The sequence below is a fragment of the Nuphar pumila genome, chromosome 2 (genome assembly GCF_984573655.1).
Source record: "Nuphar pumila chromosome 2, dmNupPumi1.hap1.1, whole genome shotgun sequence".
In the NCBI taxonomy this organism is placed as follows: Eukaryota; Viridiplantae; Streptophyta; class Magnoliopsida; order Nymphaeales; family Nymphaeaceae; genus Nuphar; species Nuphar pumila.
Genome location: NC_143250.1, coordinates 108,312,943 through 108,330,918, shown reverse-complemented (window position 1 = coordinate 108,330,918; position 17,976 = coordinate 108,312,943). Strand labels below are relative to the sequence as shown.

At 38.7% G+C, this 17,976-nt stretch overlaps 1 protein-coding gene across 2 annotated transcripts; it reads right to left on the bottom strand.

Annotated features, from left to right (window-relative positions):
• Positions 1-4,620: 4,620 nt before the first annotated feature.
• Positions 4,621-13,035, bottom strand: LOC149846642 (binding partner of ACD11 1-like). Of its 2 annotated transcripts, XM_089998101.1 has the most exons (6): positions 12,886-13,032; positions 6,974-7,057; positions 6,467-6,570; positions 6,306-6,381; positions 5,832-5,912; positions 4,621-5,311 (listed from the first exon to the last, which is right to left on the bottom strand). In XM_089998101.1, the coding sequence occupies exons 1-6, from the start codon at positions 12,889-12,891 to the stop codon at positions 4,739-4,741; spliced, it is 924 nt and encodes a 307-aa protein (XP_089854227.1). In that variant the 5' UTR covers positions 12,892-13,032; the 3' UTR covers positions 4,621-4,738. The 2 variants fall into 2 exon arrangements, with proteins under 2 accessions (XP_089854227.1, XP_089854228.1); XM_089998102.1 differs by lacking the exon at positions 6,974-7,057 and having other exon boundaries at positions 12,886-13,035.
• Positions 13,036-17,976: the final 4,941 nt, after the last annotated feature.

The window sequence follows — 17,976 nt, the reverse complement described above, 5'->3', positions numbered from 1 at the left end:
TCTACCGTAGGTGTGAATTGGTGGCCATGGAGTGGGTCGTTCTGGACGTGTTGAGCTACCGATGCTTCTCGCCAACAACCTTCAACTTCTTATGGTACAAAAACTACAGAATCCAACACTCGTATCCACTCGAGGACGTGGCTCACCATTTGGTCTTTTGATTAAGTTAATTAGTCAAAGGCGACTGGCTAATAATATTAAAGTCACCCTGTTCTATTGAGAGACCATCCTTTTTCCTTGGGTGAACAGGTTTTACATCAAGGCAGTAAAGGCCGATGAAGAACTTGAAAAACATGTCAAGTACCTGGCCATACTCTCGCTGGCGCACCATGAGATGTTGTACTTCTGGCCCTCAACCGTCGCTGCAGGCGTGGTTATTCAAGCCTGCTCTGCCAAGGGCCAAATCCCTGCAATCAAACGAATTTTCGAGGTAACCGTGTAGCTTGCTTTACTCTCCCTTTTTTGCGTGGACGAATTCGCCCTTTTTATCTTGTTTGGGGATTGGGAAGGATTCTTTTAAAGTTCGATTTTTGTGCTTGATATTCCGAAAAAGACCCAGGATTTTTCAAAAGACATTTCAAGGCATATCTTTCAATTGAAATTCCTAGAAAGGAACCGCAACCTGATTAATTAGGAGAGTTGTGTATAACTACAAACTGCCCGTATTTTCGAGGTAACCGCTTTACTCTCCCTTTTTTGCGTGGACGAATTCGCCCTTTTTCCCTTGTTTGGGGATTGGGAAGGATTCTTTTAAAGTTCGATTTTTGTGCTTGATATTCCGAAAAAGACCCATGATTTTTCAAAAGACATTTCAAGGCATATCTTTCAATTGAAATTCCTAGAAAGGAACCGCAACCTGATTAATTAGGAGAGTTGTGTATAACTACAAACTGCCCGTACTAGAGATCACATAAGCAAAACCCAGTTTTTCAGAACAAGGTTAGAAAAAATAATTCAAATCCATCTTAACCATGGAATTAACTTGGGATCTTATTTGACAGTTTCATTAAAAAGATGGGTCCTGAAATGGCTTTTCAGAAAACATGAGCTTATATTTTGGAATTTCTTGCAAAATATGAATCTCTAAATGGACATTTAGAAATTCAGACCCATGGGTTTGAAGCAAGCATCCACCAGATCTAAGGTCAGGTCCTAACGGAGCCTGCTAGGAATCGAGATTGCTCCACGTGTTTCACACATAAAGTAGCCGAAGTTCGATTTGGCAATTGGAATTCCATACCAATTCCAAATCTTGCGTTTGGGTTATTTCATATCTATGATTTGCTTTCAAGAGCCAGAGATGCTCAAGCCCCAGGTTTTAAACTCCCTCAAATTAGATAGGCATTCCAAATCCTGGACATTGTAAAACAATCACACGAATCATATGTTCGAGTTTGGGAATTCAACCCGTTAGGGAATCCAATTCTGATTGCAAGCCAATGTAACACTACTTCTATGTATTTGGAGTCGATCTTAGGATGGAATTGGGAATTTCTAGTCCCATATAGGGGACTCCTCAAAATCTCCCGAGATTCAGGGGCTGAAAGTTGCAAGAGTGAAAAGGGGATTGTAAGGAAATTTTTATTTACTCTTACCAAAGCAATTGCAAAGAGAAAACTGGGGTACCCTATTCTCATAAAAGGACACTTATTAAGCCACGTAAGATGGGTGAAGAACCGAATAGTTCTTACTTACAGGGACACCTTGGCTTGGGATTGGGTACGAATGTATACGTTGTAGTCTTCTACGTCAGAGTTACTTTGGAAATAAGCAAGAGGAATCTATCTATCTGAGAAGGCGCTTCATACGCATAAGATTGGTATGAATCTTTGGCCTTCGTCAACAACGGAATAAAACATTCTGAACAGAGTTAATCTTTTGTCATATATATACCATTGCATTATGCTGATTGATCAACGGGTCACATGTTTATGGCCTTGCAGACTCATGTCCGAACCAAGGAAGACGACGACGACCTACAGGACTGTGTGAAGGTATAAAGCTTGCATTGTTACCATGTTCTTTGTTCTCTTCCAAGGGGAAAAAACACCGACTCTTGGCGCCGATAATTAGTTCTCGCGTCTCTTTTGCTCTTTTGGTAGTAAACTTGTGATTTTTCTCAAGTTGTATTCAAGTGATTTATGTTGCTCATTGGAACTCTCAGTTGATAGCAAGGATGGACGAGGACGAATGATCCCCCTGAAACAGAAATAGAGAAGAATCCCACAAATGCTCGCGTTCACTTTTACTAATTCTTCAACAGCAAACAATAAATGGCTCCACCAAACAGGCAAGTTTTTCTTGAATCGTCCCATCAATTGTTTTAACCGTTTACCGTTCCGAATGGAAGTGGCTGGTGTTGTACTGTTGTACATTCAATTTCTCAGGAAAATAATCACCGCCGCCGTTTTGGTAGGGCCATCATTTTTATGCAATGGGTTTGTAGGAGTCCCAAAATGTGAACATGTCACAGAAATTTCTTGAAATATATGATTCACATATGGCCCTGTTTGACACAAGGGGTTTGGCTTAGTGGGATGCGATAGGAGCAGCTAGGCAGGTGGTTTAGGGTTCAAATCTCATGGGCGTCACTCCTTGCCCAAGCTGAAGAGTGGGAGTTTCTAAGAGTAAGGGATAAACCCGCGGAGTTATACGCTGCCAGAATAGCAACCGTAAGTATGGCAGGCAGAGCTACGGCTAGGTCTCTAATCCTGGAGGTGGGTTTCTCCGTGTAAATATACAACAACAACATAGAGCCCTGTTTGGTGGAGATGTCAATGGCTCGCTGATATCTGACCTTAATCTGACTCTGATTAGATGGATTCGGTTAGGACATTTTCCATCCCAAGCCAATGACGTAAAAAATTTGGATTCAGTACTGCTCTTTTCCATCTGACTGCTAAACCCGAATAGCCAATATCCAATTAAGTCGGATTCAATAAAGGGCACATCCAAGACAAATCCGAGCAGTTTGCATGCTTGCTCTTTGGGAGCTGGTACTTGAACTAGGAAATGGGAAATGGGTAGGAGTTCGGTCTAACAGCTTTAGTAATGGTTGTCTTTTCTAGGAGAAAGGACTCAGAAGGATTTGAAGAGGTAAATGAGATGATTCTTCACTTTTATTTGAACCCCGGAGGGCAATTGTGGGCTTTCACATTTCCAATTCAATAAACTCCCTGAGATGCTTAGCTCCCAAACAGAGCCTTGGCAATCAACTGATGCATCAATTCAAAACATCTTGTGCTGGGAAATCGCAAAAAAATGGATGTTCAAGTTCTAGTTCGCAAGGGTGTTGATACTTGGATTCTCCGGAGGGACTTTTTTTGGATTTATAATTCGAAAAAACCGTACCCAGCATGAAGACCTGGTCCTGCTGGCTCAGCCTGCCATTCCTACTGTTGGCATGCCGGCAACATAAAACCTCCGAGGCTAGGACTCCTGCCCCCCCAGGCCTATGCTACGCATTGACTTGCTCGAAGGGGCGACACCCATGAGAATCGAACCTTGACTGCCCGTCTAGCAGCCGCCCCACTCCACTACGCCAACCCCCATTGGGGCTCAACCGGAGGGACTTAATGAAAGTTTTGTTACTAAAACCACTTTATGTTGGGTCATGTCGCTACTATAGGCATCCAAATATCATGGAAAAAACAGTGCCAAGACTGAATACCAGCCCGTTTAACAATTCAGGTTGCTTGGTTTATCACGTTCTTGCGAATTTGTCTTCTGGTCTGCTGTTCTTCCAAGAGAACATAGAAAGTTCTAGATATCAAAAAGTTCACATAGAAAGCTCATGCAAGATCACTAACCTCGTTCTCAAGAAATTACAGTTGAAATTAGTCACTGACAATCTTCAGTTTATAAAAGGGAAAAGCAGAATTGCAGCACGGCCAAGGTGGGAAAACAGAGGCCATAGCTAAATATGAGATAATCTTTACATATCCAAACATCTCAGAGATAGTATACAAAGGGTTTGATGGATGAAACCATTATCTTGCGTGCAGAACAATTTTACGTACCCTTGACTATGTTGAAATTGATGAAGCAAAGAAGCCAATTTAATCAAGAATGCAAGATAATTGCTAGGGCTGGTAAACAAGCCGAATGAACCGAGCTTGGGCTGTTCGGGCTTGGATGCACCCTTGCTCTAGATGAGCTGAGCCTGAGCTTTATGAGCCAATCACGAGCTGACTCATTTTCTAAAAAACAAAAATTGCTCAAGTGTTTTTTAAAGCTTAATTATATATAGAATATATTATGTGCATAATACATGTATAAAACAGATATAATATGCATATTATGTATATAATATACATAATATATGTGTAAAATATATAATATGTAAAACAAGCACAGCCGAACCGAACGGCAAGCTGTTCATCTTGTTTCCTGGCCCAATTGCATCATTTTATTTGCATGATTAAAAATCCTGATGTTCATGCCGCTAGCAGTGCATGCACGGTAACCTTTTTCCTCTGCTGGCCCAGGAATAAATGTTATAAATGAAAAACGCTTCACCAAAGAAAGTTGAGACAAAAAAACATCACAAACTAAATGAGAAAATATATCACAAAAGTTCTCCTGTTAGCCACAGGAAAAAGTACATGATACATGCAGTCATCCACCAAAACCTAGCCTTTTATTGAGTATGAAAGAAGTCCCATAGCAAAAAGAATAAGAAAACAAATACAACAAATACATTGCAAGTTATGGTTACACTGTAAATACATAAGCTTACCTATACACTAGAATTATCAAGTGGCAGAGTTGCAGTCTCATCCGTTGATTCATCCAGATGGATCTGGGCAAAATTGCTGATCATCCCGGTCCTCTCCCTGTAAATACTCTCCCTTTTCTCTTCCTCTGCTTTCTCAACCTTTTCCTTGGTCTTAAGGCTCACATCTTCAGCAGCTTTAGCAACCTTGTTCAACGCACTTGACACCCAGGCTGCACTCGTGAAGACGTATCTATTGCTCATGATTGCAGAACCAGCAGTGTTTACCTTCTCTTCAGCGGCAGCAAGCACCGACTTGGTCTTCTCAGAAAATTGAAACCGCTCATCCATCTCCCTCATTTTGTCATTGACAACAGCGGTTCCGATGCTTAGTTTCTCACTCAGTCCAATCTTCTGGTCAATAGATGCAACAGTAGCTGAAGCATTGGATGTCAAATTAAGTTTCTCATCAAATGTCTTTGCTTTATTCAGAGCATCCTTCCCCAAGACAAAGCCCTTCGCTAGCATGCTGCTAACCACCTCTTCTGCTCTTTGGACAGCAGAACCAGAAGCGTTGGTGGATTGGCTTTCCTTTGCCTATGACAGGAAAGTGAAAGATTCTTAGTTTTCACTGAATAAAGCGATCAGATATTAATAAACAACCAACCAAATTGGGGCCAAAAGGTAGCAGTTAGTGTTTTACTTTGTAAATCATCACAAATTTGCAACTTTCAATTTAAATGAATTAACATCCTGATCATAAAGCAATCAGATTGAAATGCAATGAGCTACTAAATCCATCATCACATAACACCAAAAGGAGTTTTCAATCAGTCTTAAAGCACATGTTCACTGGAAAAACCAATAGGTTTACCACAGAAAAGTGATTGGCTAATGCAGTAATAGTTCCACATATGCCACTACTAGGAGCATACTGCCATTCTGAAATGCTAAGGCATTCTGCTTCTTCCATCAGCGGAAGTGATTATTGGTGAACTCGATTGAATATGGATTTCTCGAGGCAGCTTTGCAATTTTAAAATTTAGTTTGATTAATATAGGACAATCAAAGCATGCAGTTATCAAGAACATCCACCAAAAAAGTTTGAAGTGGTTACCAACTGGGCAATAACATTAGGAGGCAACTGGTAATCTTCAGCTGGCGTTATATTGACGGAGAGATCAACAATTGTCGCTCCCTGTGAAAGTACAACATGAAAACCCAGCTAAGAAAATACAGAAATGGAACTACGCATGACGTCAGTTGATCTGCATAACAGCCCAGCTGACCAACTCCATAATCAGGAAAGTAGGCTCACTCATCTTGAGTGGATACAGAGGTTGCATACAATTCCAATATCCAATCAAATGAGGCAAATTTTGCTAGAGATCTGCCAAGTCGATCCTTCTGAACCAACTTGACCAGTACCATTTTAGGCCAGGGTGAATAATACCAAGCAGCTGTGAAAGAGAATCCACCCAAAACAACAATTTTGGCGATTGGTGGGCTCCAATCAATATTAAATTCCTCATGAGATATTGTCTACCAAGAACAAATTAAAGAATCCACATTTCAAAAAGTTAGACCATACAGTCAAAAGCATCGCTGTGTCTGCTCCTTGTGATTCCTTGAAGGTAACATATGCCAGCTGAGAATGATCCGTTTCACTGTAATAAAACGAAGGCAAGGATAGTCCACTAACAGTCTGTCAGCATAAGAATAAAAAATGTATGTTATGGATGATGGAGCTACCTTTGCATTTCAACATATTCAATATCACCAGAAAAGGAGAAGAATTCTTTGATGTCTTGCTCTGAAGCACGTAGAGAGATATTACTAACTTTAACTGTCCTTACCTGCAGGAAACAAGAACATAAAAAGGAAACCAATTCAACAACTGCATTGTTCGATGATTGCAAGCACTTGGTTTGGCAATAAAGCAGGATCAACAGGATCAGAACCTTAGAGTCAAAAATTCAGATGGAACCATAGCAGTAGCAAACGAGCAAAGCATTTACTAGTTACCATGAATCCAGCAAAGAGCAGTAAAAAGAAAGAATGAATATTTTTATAAAACCAAGTGGGCCAAAGTCAAACAATAAGCATGATTGCATTGTGAACACCAAACAGTTCAACAATATGCCCACTTTTCTTCTTTGGAACCATCATCAGGAAATGAGTACAGTAGGGCTGCAGTGTAACTCAAATAAACAGGACATGGAGACATGATTTTAAATTTCAGCACATTTCAAGTCTCACATCTGAAACATCGATTGTCCAATTTGGGGTAACAGTTGATTGGGTATCCGTTCCAATGCTCGAAACACAGGGGTCCATTGGGACCTGCACATGACATGGTGTATTAGGTGCTCTTCATGGAGCCGAAAAGCTATTATATTTGCAGCATTCAGTGACAACCAAAAATGTACGAAATTGACATGTTTTTATTACAACATGATTAAAAATAAGGTAGCCCTCATTGTTGCTTAAACAAAGAAAGGAAAACAGAAAAATAAAACCAACAAATAGAAGAGAACAACCCAACATGTTCCAAGAAAAATATCTATAAAACCAACTAAAGCTAAAATTACTGGAGATATAGTGTTAATAAACAACTATAGCAACCAATGAATGGCTAAAGGTTTACTAGACTAGGCCAAGTGCCTTTAAAACTTTAGAAGCCCAAAATCTGAGATCTAAGTACTATTCAGCTCAAATTGCAACCTGAATGGTTTGTAGGGCCATTTTCTTCAAAAATATAACCAAGCCCAGCCTATTCACCACACCTAAACCATGCTGTCCACCTGTTTCGAGCTCAAGAGAACTAGAACCATGAGAGAGAGAGAGAGGGGAATGTAGGATCTACAAAACATAGGCCATAGCATACCTGCACCAACTCTCTTAGAGGTAACAGCACTGGACAGAATCGAAGCGGATTGGCACAGGACCCCTTCAACCTATAACAGACCCTTTCAAGAACTTCTTGGTCCCACTGGACTAGTAGGCTCAACCTACAAACCAAGCAGAGAACCTGACATCTCATACCCAATTGGCTCACTTGGTCCAGCACTATGTCACATGGATACTCCATTTTTACTACTGTTCCTTATCCCCTTATGTACAAGTCATATTGGAAACTTCATAAAAATGGTTGTATCCCCGTATCCATGTGGCATAATAGGTCCAACACAAACCCCAATGGACTTGTTAAGATTTTACATACAAAACCACAAGAAAATGCACATGGCAACTGAATCCAAGAAGTAAACAAATCTCCAAGAAAGACCAGTTAAAGAAATTAGAAGAAAAGTAATATAATACAGGGTCCTGCTTTTGAATCAAGTAAAAGACCCCTTAGTCTAGACTCTAGACTCTAAACTTTAGTCGAAAGTTGAAAACCAGATAAAATGCATAATCTTTTATCTGTCAATATATGTCATATAATACAAATATATCTACTCATATAGGGAATTTTTTAAATATAAAAATATTGCAATTTTGTTATGGCATGCTAAAATATTTTGAGAATATTACATTAAAATACCTTTAATGTTATTTCATAAAAATCGAATCAATATAGCAAGTTATTAGTTAATACTGTATCACGTAGTAACTATCTTTAATAAGATTCACAAATAACATGACGCACCCAACAAATTGTAGTTATTTTACTCAAAGTCATTAACTAATTTAAATCCCATCTGAAACTAATCACTGGCTCCTCCAGAACTTACGAAAAATACTGTGGTACTTGACACCAACCATAAAAGCGGGCATGAAGTTTGAATTGCCATGATGATGTTTATGGAATTTCATTGAATAACTGTTTCATTTGAATTTCTAGCATGTTGTGATTTTGATAAGTTGATAGAGAAAATATTCTCATCTCTTTTCATGTAGGTAATGACTTTCTGGCATACGATAGAGTACCTAGGGATGTTCTCTGGTGGACAATGATGAAGAAAAGTGTTTCTCTCAAGTACATTAGTATAATTAAAGATATGTACGAAGGAGTAGTAACCAATGTCCGCACTTGTGGAGGGGTGATAACCAATTTTCCTATAATGGTTGGGTTACATCAAGGATCTGCATTAAGCCCTTTCCTATTTCCTATAGTGATGGATGAGCTTACGAGATCAATTCAAGAAAATGTGTCATGGTGTATGTTGTTTGCTGATGATATTGTTTTGATTGATGAGTCTATGTTGGGGTTAATGCTAAGTTAGAATTATGGAGACAAACATTGGAAGCAAGAGGTTTTAAGTTGAGTAAGAGTAAGACAGAATATATGGAATGTCGGTTTAGTAAGCAACGAAGTAGTGATGGAAGTGTAGTGAAGCTTGGTGAGCAAGAAATACCGGTGGATGACTGTTTCAAATATTTGGGATCTATCATTCAAAAGTATGAAGAAATTGATGGAGATGTAAATCATAGGATAAAGGTTGGGTGGATGAAATGAAAAAGTGCAACTGGAGTGTTGTGCAATCGTAGAATGCCATTGCGGTTGAAGGAAAAGTTTTATAGGACGACAATTAAGCCCAATTTACTATATGGTACGGAATGTTGGGCTGTCAAGAGACATCATATTCAAAAAATGAGTGTAGTTGAGATGCATATGCTTAGATGGATGTGTGAAAATACAATAAAAGATAAGATTCGAAACGAGGAGATACGTAAGAAGGTAGGCGTTGCATCTATTGAAAATAAGATGAGAGAGAATCGTTTACGATGGTTTGAACATATTCGGCGAAGGCCTAATGATGCTCCAGTTAGAAGGATGGAGAAATGAAAAAATATATTAGTTAAAAGAGGTCGGGGTAGGCCTAAGAAGACTTGGATGGAGATGATAGAAAAGGATATGAATGCTTTGAACCTCACCGAGGACATGGCATTGGATATAAATGATTGGAGGAGAAGGATTCATGTGGAAGACCCAAAATGATTTTCTTTTTTGGTTCATATAGCCGACCCCAATTGTTTTGGGATGAAGGCGTAGTTGTTGTTGTTTGTTGTTGTATAATGCCATGTATGTGTGAATGTATACATGATGTATTATAACTTTGAAATAAATTGAGATAGAAATTGGAACTTTTTCCTTGATTTTCTATATTGTTTATCCAGTGGAATCCATTCTATTGGTAATAGATAGGATTGATCCTAGTGAAACCAGGCAGTCATTACAATTTTTATTGTTTCTTACTGCTGACATTGTCTTTTGTCAACATACAGTTGCATTATTTTTTTTCAGCAGTTTGTCATAGCCTAAGGGATCTCCATGATATTCATGCAACTAATACATCCAGGCAAAACAAAGAAGAGGTTCTTTAGATCATGCCTAGCTCCTAAAGATGCAAACAGTCTGAGCTTGAGCTAGAACATAGGCATTACGAGTCCTACACAATTGGATCTTCCCTAATTGGATTCGAAGATGGGCAAATCTTCATAAATCCGGATTCAATTAGCTATTTTTCCCCAATAAATTTCACATGCAAACAGACCACATATTAATCAGATCTGCACATGAAATCATATATAAAACCCTAAAACTTAATCCAATGCCCATTATTACTTGGATCTGATTTTCTTTACCTAATCTATTAAATGGACTCAGGTCAGTTGGATATTAATCCAAATCCAAACTGTTGACATCCCTAATAACTCCTAAATTTAGATTTTATTTTCTCTTACATATAGATTTGCCAAGAAAACTTGAAAGAAGAAATAGAAAGAAAATATACATCATCGATGACATAAAGTGGAAACCTAAACCCAAACATTCTCAATTCAAGTAGGTAGGCTGCTCTTATATCTTGTTCAATGATATCCAATGATGAAAAGTCATAGCTACAACAAGATATAAACCCAATGGTGAAATTCTAAAGGGTAAAGTTTACACTCATTTTCAAATTTTAGCTTCTTTTTTGTCTCCCCCCTTTTCCCACTTTTCTGAATACAGGGAGAGGCATTCAGATCAACCTATCTCATTCTGGGTTTGCAGATCAACCTATCTCAGCCAGGGCCTCCAGATCAACCTGCCTCAACCTGGGTTTCCAAAACCAACTCAGTTGTATTTTCACATAATTATAAAATTTTCAGATGTGTGCCAAGTAAGATAAACTCATCACACCCTAAATCACAACTGCAACTTAGATGGTAGAGGCTAAACACCGTATAATGTGACCATAGCATTTGATTAAGAACCCCAACATTAAACCATACTCGATTGAATGATATGTAGCTGCATGTAAATGTTGATATCATGGCCCATTCTCATTCTGACATCCCATATCTATCGAGCAAAAAAATTATCCTAGTAGCTTAATTTCTGCCAAGCGCCACACTTAGTTGTCAAAGGCGCTAGGCGGACCCTAGGCGGTGAGCCCCTAAAAGGACTAGGCGGGGCCTAGGCAGTGAGCCCCTAAAAAGACTAGGCGGGTCCTAGGCGGTACCCCCAAATAAAAAAATAAAAAAAAAACATACAAAATATGAAAACAAACTACTAAAATTAATAACAAACATGTATACAACATAAAATCAATCAACAATAAGCAATAGACAAATAATAACATGTTGTGTAAAGCAATTATATTACATAAAAACAGTCAAATAGATAACTCATGCACTTATAGATTATATATGAATTAAGTACATTATATATACAATATAAACACATAATATTGTAAATTCATAATATATATTTATGATATGTTAATATATATAATTATATACAATTATACAGAAAGCATATATATGTGTGTGCAACTGTGCATCAGACCGAGAGACTACCTTGGCTAGGCCGCCTAGGCGGCACCTAGGCTCTGCCTTTGACAACTAAGCGGAGTGGTGAAAGGAGAAAGAAGAAAAAAAATAAAGTAAAAAAGAAAAATAGAAGAAGAAAATGAGAATAAAAAAAGAAAACTTTTGGAGCGAGAGGTAAAAAAAAAGAACAAAGACAAAAAAATTTAAAAAAACATGACAACTATGTCCGTCTGGCTAAGGCATGGACAACCTAGGCAGCCAAGGTAAAAAAAAACAGGGTCCTACCGCCTAGACCCATAAGCTTAGGTGGTGTCCCTATGCCTAGCCAGCTTAGGCGGAGCCTAGGCACAGCTTTTGACAAATAAGGCGCCGCATGATGTGATTAGAACTCAAGACTTTGTTCCTAAATTCTATAAAAAATCATTACCTGTAGATGAACAGGACAAACAATTTCTGCCAAGCATATTACATCCCAAAGGCCACATAATGCAATTTAGAACTCAGACTTTGTTCCTAAATTCCATCACATCCGTTGCCTGTAGACGAACAAGATGAAGAAAAAAGCACAAGCCACAGATCAATAGCTACCAGGAAAGTGCAGATTTTGTTCCCAACTCCTGAAACTAACTCAGTGTGATGGGAAATCTATACATTTCCCATAAGTTCCTCAGAATCCAAGATCCCGTTGATCGCGAAGTCAATACCTAAATTCCAAGAACCCACAATTCTGTGCTTTCAATTCAATCCCCGGCATGAAAATCAAGTCGATTTTTTTACTTTTTTCATTCTCTTTTCTGATAGCCAAAGAGAGGGACGTCCCAGAGGAAACCTACTTCGGGAACCCTCAATTAGAAGATAGCACGACTCAGCGCTATGCTATCCCATTAAACCATGTTGATTGATCAGGCAACCGCTGCTCTGCTGGAGATTCAGCAGAGCTGGAAGAAATTATTGATCCAGTGTCTATCAGAAGGGTTGCATAAAATCATAACTCGAATAGACGAACGTAGGACCTAATTCCTCCTCACCATCTTACAATTGACCACAAAACGCAAAAACGAGACTCCAACCTTAAGCACAATGTAAACACATAGACCCATTCACTCGTCCAGATGAAAAATACGGACACACACACGACAGAGAGAGAAGAAGAAGAAGAAAAAGAAGGAAAATCCTGAACCGTGAAATGGGTAATGCATGAAATGCATCTAGCAGAAAAAAAAGGTAAGGAAAATAAAGCATTAGAAAACAATGGCCAATGCATGAAATGCATCAAACAGCAAAAAAGAAGGGAGGAAAACAAAGCATAAGAAAACAATTGCATCTAATCTAAATCTCATAGGATTGAAAAAACAAAACAAAAAAGACCATTCAGGAAAACAAGAGTTGGATGGGAGAGGAAATTGACATACCGACATTGCAATTTCCGCCTACCAACCTCCCAGATCTGCACCAAACAGACGCCCCACTCTTTTCCTACAGCAGAAACGCTCTCTCGATTACTCGGCCAAGAAGAGAAGAAAGAGAGAAGGGGTGATGAGAACACGAGAGAGAGAGAGAGAGAGAGAGAGAGAGAGAGAGGTTTTGGCGTTAGAAGTCGTTTGGTTTCTTTTAACGGACGCCAAAATGGTCACGGTTACGGGTTACCGCGTTCGTGGGCAGAGAGGAAGAGGAGCGACAACGGAGACGACCGATCGTACCGCGAACTTCGGTCAATCTGAAAAAATTGAAATCCGCGAGCAAGACGGCCCATTGCCAACTTTGTGGCGCCCCACCAGTCACTCACCCTTGTCCGTCCCCACCGTTTTACCACCGCTAATTACTCTATTGCCTCGGAGTGCGGATCAGGTGCCATATGATGGCACAATTTTTTGTGCCTTACGCACCTGATCGCCCTCCATCTTGCCTCGAGACCATAGTGAAAAAAGCCAAAAAAAACGGCAAAATCTCGGCAACCAAAAAACTCGCGAAAAATATTTTTTTTGTAAATCTCTTGTTTTTTTGGCAAAATCTCGGCAATAAAAATTAAATTTTAAATTTTAAAAATATGTAAATATAAAAAACACATGATTTTTCTATGATAACTGGCTGATAAAAACATAAATGTCACATTTAAAATGCTAGGTTTATATTTCTGATGAAAAATTGCAAGAAATTGAAAATATCAGGAGAAAATGTTGTTTTTAACTTTCAGGTAATTTCTCGCGAGAATTGTCACTATGACGGGACCCTGGCTGGGTTCGAGGTGCAAACGGGTTGGATTCAAGCCGGATCTTGTCAGGTCCAAATCTGAATACTAAATGTAAACATTAGATCCAAAACAGATCCAGGTTGAATCCAAATCTGAAATACATGTGGCAATATTGGGTCCGGAAAATATAATAAAACAACCTATTTACATGTGAAAAATGCAACCTAGTCAGATTTTGGTTCGGATCAGTTCTAGATCCAACTTAAAATGCTGAACCGAATCCAAAACTAATCCGATTGAACAGATCCAGGTCTGATCTGAATACACATTTGGATTTTACTTAAAGAATCCAAATCAGGAAATAGCATGTTGGACTTTAATCGGATTTTAGAACCATATCCGATCTGTTTGCAGCCCTAGGTCTGAGTTAGGAGTCCCGAGCTCGACTGGGTCTTGCTCTTGCTCCACTGACTTGGCGAGGCTCGAGAAATGTTTGAACAGGGACCGGTCTGTGGTTGCAAAAATGTGTTCTAAGTTCCTCAATCCGGAGTCTTTTGGTGGCAGCCTGGCCTCTCGAGCTTAGTTTGGGCTCAGGTTTGATCGTTGACCTTCTTGTAAGTGTTTGGCTCAGCCCACGGAGACTGTTGACTCGTTATAGTTGGAACTGAACCAATTACAATGGTCCGAGTTAGGGGTGCAAATATAGGGATGTCAATGGTTCAGGTTTGGGTCGATGTCCTACATAATCCAAACCCGTCTGGCAAATTTGGTAAAGAAAACAGTGTCTAATTAGCAATCGGATCTAGATTCATTTTGGATTTTCAATATCAGAATCTGTCTAGGTCCAAATGGAACCTATATGCAAATCTGATTAGATGTGAATGATTATGTATCCCATTAGCTATTTTATACTAGTTGTATCCGGATATAGAACTACCCTTTTCCATTCAAATCCAAATCCGATAAGCCAGGAAGGATCCAATTAAGTTGGATTCACTAAACCCTGCATCTGAACCAAATCCAAATCCGATTGATCCAGTTCTGAAACTAAACTTCAAGTGCCGAACCTAAATCCAGGTCCAGATCTGACTTTCATTCAGTGAATTATAGATGAATCTAATTCGAAATTTGTTTGATATTATTGGATCCATGGAAAAGTAAGGAAACGTGTGTTTTACACGTAAAAACCACAAATGGTTTTGGATTTGATTCTCACCCAAATATGGCATGTTCAATTTGGAGCCAGACTGAAACTAAAGCAGTTGTTCCCATAATCCAAACCCGCTATTTGGTTGGTGTTGGGTGGTCAGGCACTATCAACCATAGTGACAAACGTTAAAAACGGTTGAAAAACTCGTGAGAATTTGATTTTTTTTTTTATAAATCTAGCATTTTTTGGCAAAATCTTGGCAATAAAAAAATAAATTTTAAAATATTTTTTACAAGAAAATATTAATACAAATTATTTAAAAGTAAAAATACAAGTTTTTTCATGACAAATAGCCATTTAAAACATAAATATCGCATTTAAATCATGGTATTTATGTTTTTTTATAAATCTCGCGATCTTTTGAAAATCTCACGAGAAATTACGGTTTTAAACTAACAAGCAATTTCTCGTGAGATTTTCATAAATCTCGCGATATTTGTCACTATGCTATTAACTTGTTTGTGTGCAAGATTATATGGCGTAGCTCATTGCCCGTTAAGATGCTGGATTGGTTTCCACTATCCAACCCCACCATCCACAAACTCTCTCAATCTGAAAGCTGAGTCAACTAGGGGTGGTAATCGGGTCGGGTTGGCGGGTTGGCGTGTCAGCATACCTCAACCCGAACCCGACCCGCTTATTAAACGGGTCGGTTGTGGCAAACACTAACCTGACCCATTTAATAAACGGGTAACCCGACATGACCCGCCAACCCGTTTAATAAATGGGTTGGGTCGGGAAAATGGGTTGGCGGGTCGGTGGGTCGGGTTGACCTGCCCGCCTAACCCGTTTATTAAACGGGTCAGCCGGGTTGGCATACCCCCAACCCGACCCGTTTAATAAACGGGTTAGGCGGGTCGACCCATTTATTAAACGGGTTAGCTTAAGCCCAACCCGAACCCGCCTAAGAGGGGTGGGGTTGGTGGGTCAGGTTTTGCCACCCCTAGCGTCAACTCAATCCGTCCTCACAGATGTGTTCACACGATCTATTTGAAAAACTGTGCTTTAAATTGCATTATTTTAAAGTAAAATTACATGTTTTATTATCAACATGAGCAATTGAATTTTGAGGCAATTGAAAAACTTGCACACACATCCTAATCACATTTGTCAAAGTCATTTTTTAATCAATAAACTATTAAAATCCTTTTCTTATTAACTAAACCGTGTAACCATATTTTGTAAAGATTAAAAAGATTTTGAAATTGGGTTAGGGCTTGTTTAATTGCATCTCATGTGATTTGGCCAAACATTAATTGTGTATGTATGTGCGCCCGTGCCCAAAATCCCTTTACCATGAAATAAATGTTCAGTTTCTAATATCCAGTTATACAAACATTAAAAATGACAAAATCTCGTTTTTTAAAAACTCGTGAGAATTTGAAAATTTTCATAATTCTTGCATGTTTTTTGGTAAAATATTGGCAATAAAAAAATAAATATAAAAATATAAAAATTATTTTTTATAAGAAAATATTAATACAAATTATTTAAAAATAAAAATACATGTTTTTTTCATGATAACTTAACGTTTAAAATATAAATATCGTGTTTAAATAATGATATTTATGTTTTTTTTCATAAATCTCGCAAGAAATTACCATTTTAAACTTTTAGGCAATTTCTCTTGATATTTGTCACTATGGTTATACCAAACAATATATGTTTAAGGCCCGCATTTACCGGAGAAAAAATAAGTTTCATGGCATGCTTTATAAGCAAAGTTACGTGGGACATGCTTAGTGGGTCTCCAAATCTAACCTGATAATTGATCCAGGAAGAAAAAAACTAAGTTATAAGGAAAATGTTCAAATTTCATGGGTGTCACCTTTTGCACAAGCCAAAGCATGGCAACTTCCTTAGGGCCAGCCAGGGGTCAGGACAGCAACCGCAAGTACACCTGGCAAACACAGCGTGGTTACGTCTCCATGTAAATATCAAAAAAACTACAAGAAGAATGGGAAAGAAAACTCCCACAGACTTGGTGCTCCAATTTTGCATATTTATATTAAAATAGTATACAAGAAGACACGACACGATGGTAAATTGATGTATTCCCTGACATAGCTCCCTGGGAATTATGAATGATTGAAGGAATTGAATTCCGTGGGCCTTGAGGACAACACACGTAGTTGAGACGATCCATGATTATAGTTGCCAACCAAACAAGGTTGAACAGCACACGTGATATATTGGTCCCAAGATGATCAAAGCCATGAATGATGAACATGGGGCAAGGGGTGCACATCGGGTCAGATACCTGATGGATAGTGCCGTGGATGGGTAGGGATGTAAGCAGGTTCAACTTTGTTTGGATCTAAGGCATTACGGAGTCTGATTAGACGTAATTGGGTTTGACCTAATCAGATAAAACTGAATCTAGATTAGGCTAACTTAAAACCCGATATTTACTCTGAATCAGATCCGAGTATTAGTCAAAATCAGGTTCAGGTTTGAATGCAAAACTCAATGCAGAACATGAATCCGATTATTAATCAGATCTGAATTTGATTACAGAATCTGACTAATGAATTCAGATAGGATATCAGGTTATATCCGACCCGTTGAGGTCGCTGCTTTTCAGATTCGAAATGCTCTAAGTTGGGTTGACACGTGCAGCCAGATCAGAATCTGACGGATCAGGCCTAACTAGTAAATAGGCCACATCTAGTTAGAAAAAAAAGGAGCACCTAAATGGGGCCTGGCCCACCTGGCCTGACCCGACCAATCAATTAGTTGGGCTTAAAGACCCAAACCCGACAAGAGTCAAGACTGGTGCAGGCTAGCTGAACCCTCCTTACCATGTTTTTTACCTAATCTCTTTCATTTTTCTCTCTTGGTGCAAATAACCACTCTAAATGATACTATTGTATGGTTAAAATGATGCATTTTTCTAACACTACAAGAAAAATGTTAATTAGCGATGAAAATTTATGACGGAAATAATTTATTGCAAATTTGCGATGGATTAACTAGAGAAAATTGATCATCCTTAAAATCGGAATTAGTTGTGGAATTAGCGACAGAAAAATTCTGTCTCAAAATTCATCTCTAATTAACGATAGATTAGCGACAAAACAATTTTGTCCCAAACTCCGTCGC